General features: G+C 50.3%; 1 protein-coding gene across 1 annotated transcript; it reads left to right on the top strand.

Annotated features, from left to right (window-relative positions):
• The first annotated feature begins 374 nt into the window (after positions 1-374).
• On the top strand, positions 375-2983 carry LOC147634070 (U-box domain-containing protein 1-like). Its single transcript, XM_086805171.1, has one exon. The coding sequence runs from the start codon at positions 670-672 to the stop codon at positions 2722-2724; it is 2055 nt and encodes a 684-aa protein (XP_086661297.1). The 5' UTR covers positions 375-669; the 3' UTR covers positions 2725-2983.
• Positions 2984-3208: the final 225 nt, after the last annotated feature.

Raw genomic sequence — 3208 nt, 5'->3', positions numbered from 1 at the left:
AACGTGAAGGGGTAGTATCAAAAAGGCAATTAAATATTGACACAGGTAGGGCCGGCAGGGTCGCTGAAGACGTGTTCGGCGACTTAAATGCAAAATTAAATATGTGGGCCAGCGGCCCAGCGACAACAAGCAGCTAGGGCCGGCAGAGTGGCGTTGCAAGGCTGAAGGCGTGTTCGGCGACTCAAATGAAAGCCGTGTATCCTGAAATTCTGAATCAGCTCTATATGAAACAGTCAACTATCTCTCTCTCTCTCTCTCTCTATACATCAGCGTCGATTCAGAGTCTCTCTCTCTCGTCGTCTCTCTCTCTCTTTTTTAACTATTGCAATTTGCATCTCTCTCTCTCTCTTTCTCTATATATATATCAGAGTCTCTCTCTCGTCGTCTATCTCTCTCTCTCTCTTAGTTTGACTTCAAGCCCATGAATCCCTCAAGACCCCTTCCTGTTTCAAGGCTTTCTTCTATTATAATCTACTGCATATATATCGCCCCCTCCAGCTTTCAAACCCAATCCATTAGCTGCTTGTCCTCCTTTTGCCTCTTCTTCGTCTCTCAATCCTTGATTAATTAGCCCATCCCCGGTGGAGATTTAATTTTGAGTAGTGGTTTAATCACATTCAGCTTCATCCTTCCCCCTCCCCCCCCCAAAAGGTCGAAGGACGAGGGCGCATGGCACGCTCTTTGTCATCACGATTATCTTGGCGTAAACGCCCAGAGACCCATCTGCACCCCCTAGATCCAGCTATATTGGCCTTGGTCAATGCTCTCCTCACAGCTTCTAAAGAATTAAGCCTATGTCAGAAGCCTAAGGTTTGCCAAAGATCTAATGCCAAGATCATTTGCAGAAGAGTTGGCACCCTCTCTTCATTGTTTGAAGAGGTGAGAGACTCAGGAGTCTGGGTACCCCCCTCTGCTTTGGCCTCTTTCAGGCAACTCAGGACTGCAATTCGGAGTATCAAGGCCCTTATTCATGATTGCAGGCACTCAAGTAACTTATTATTGCTAATGGAGCAGGATTTGCTGGCTAACCAGTTCCATAAACTCACTCACACCATTGCCACTGCCCTCTCATCTCTACCATGTGATCTCTTGGAAGTCTCTGAAGAAGTAAGAGAGCAGGTAATCTTGGTCCAAAAACAAGCTACCAGAGCGAAGCCTTTCATCGACCCAGATGAGAAAAATTTACAAACGGAGATCTTATCTGTCATGGCAGAGTTTGAAATCCAGATAAGCCCTAATCCGGGTAAGCTTAAGCACATCTTTGAAAGCTTATACTTCAATGATGCAACAGATTGTGAGAGAGAGCTATTTCTGCTTGAAAAGGAGAAGGAGAGGCTGAAGAATGATGAACAGTTTGAAGATATACCGAATATCAGTAGCTTGATTAGCTTTGTGAGGTATGCAAGGTGTGTTCTGTATGGATTAGCGCCGGAGCAGCAGGTGGCTGCGGCTTGTAGGAAGTATGATCTCGCATGTCCGAGCATGAGAAAGGTTGTGCTGGCACGTGCGGAGGATGCAGAGGGTGGTGCTGTGATTATTCCCGATGATTTCCGCTGTCCGATTTCGCTTGAATTGATGGTGGATCCAGTCACAGTGGCGAGTGGGCAAACCTACGAGAGAGCTGCCATTACCAGATGGGTAGAGGAGGGCCACACGACATGTCCCAAGACTGGCGCGAAGCTGCTCCACAACACACTCATACCCAATTGCAGCCTGCGTCGCCTCATCATGCAGTGGTGTATAGAGAACGAATATGTTCTGGAGAGCAATGAGAGGAAAGGCAATAGGGTTGATGAGCTGCCAAGCACTAAGGCTGCTCTGGAAGCTACAAAACTCACGGCTGAGTTTCTCGTTGAGAAGTTGTCCAAGGGGACGCTGGAAGTTCAAAGACAAGCAGCCTACGAGCTCAGGCTGATGGCTAAAGATGGGATGGACAATAGAGCTTGCGTGGCCGCGGCCGGTGCTGTGCCATTCTTGGCGGCGCTACTCGATTCCGATGACGAAATGGCCAGGGAGAACGCTATAACGGCGCTTCTAAATCTGTCTATCAATGAAAAGAACAAGGATGTAATAATGAAGACAGAGGGGGCGCTGGACATGATAGTGGCGGTTTTGGCAGGTGGCGGCGGCAACGGTACATTGGCCGCGCGGGAGAATGCGGCGGCGACACTGTTTAGCCTGAGCGTGGCGAAGGAGTCCAGGGAGGAGGTAGGGTCCAGGACGGCGGCTGTAGAGGGGCTGCTGCAGGTGCTGCGGGAAGGAAGCGTACGTGGCAAGAAGGACGCGGCGTCGACGCTGTTCAACGTGGCTTTGCATGCCGAGCACGCCGAGTTGCTGGTAATGAAAGGGGCCGTGCTGACGGCGATTGACGTGCTAGCGAGCGAGGGGAGCGACAGCGTGGCGCCTGAGATGGTGGCCTTGCTGGCTGTTTTGGCCAGGAGGCCGGAGGGGCTGGCGGCTGTCAGCGCCGGGCTTGGCCGAGTGGTAGCAGAGCTTGTACAATTACTCTCTGAAGGTGGTAACCGAGCCAGGGAGCATGCGGTGGCTCTATTGCTAGCAGCCTCCAATCTTTCCGAAGCCAGCGGAAGGGCCGCGGCCCTGCGCTATGAGCTTCGCCGTTCGTCCGCCCTATTCCCTTCTCTCCGGCGCCTTCTTGCGGGTGGAACGCCCCGCGCTCAGCGTAAAGCCGCCTCCCTCCTCAGATTGCTGCAGCGCTCTGGGTAAGTATTGCCGGGAAACACACAGTCATGCTCGGCCATGGCGTTTCAACCCCATCCTTGAAGAATATCATGGGTGGCACATATTCAATCTATAAGAACTCTTTGTGCCCCCCGTGCATTGTAATTGCTAGTAGTAACTACCGCCCTTACTTAGCTGCCGTCATCAACGCTCTCACACATGCGACGGGTGTGCACACTAGATTACGGGTGGGAAGGTGGGAACTCCACTTACTTTTTACTCAATTATGCTCAACTTTTGCAAAGACTACTCAATTATGCTCAACTTTTGCAAAGACTACTCAATTATGCTCTTTTTGGTGTAGTTTCCCTGTGAGTTGGCTAGGGGCTGATTTCTACACTAGAAGAAACTGGCAACTAGTTGTTTCAAAATCTTATATGTCCACTTCACAAAACCACAAATGACCCCATCTTGTTTGGCGATCAGGGCTTCCGAAAAACTCGTATAATACAAGTGAACCAACTATTCT

Source organism: Cibotium barometz, chromosome 11, assembly GCF_041138505.1.
Source record: "Cibotium barometz isolate CiBa-2024 chromosome 11, ASM4113850v1, whole genome shotgun sequence".
Lineage (NCBI taxonomy): Eukaryota > Viridiplantae > Streptophyta > Polypodiopsida > Cyatheales > Cibotiaceae > Cibotium > Cibotium barometz.
Note: the sequence above shows the minus strand (reverse complement) of the source record. Positions and strands in the feature narration are given on the sequence as shown.

What these genes read in the sequence shown, in the direction of transcription:
- LOC147634070 (XM_086805171.1), top strand. Translation starts at nt 670, where the DNA reads ATGGCACGCTCTTTGTCATCACGATTATCTTGGCGTAAACGCCCAGAG.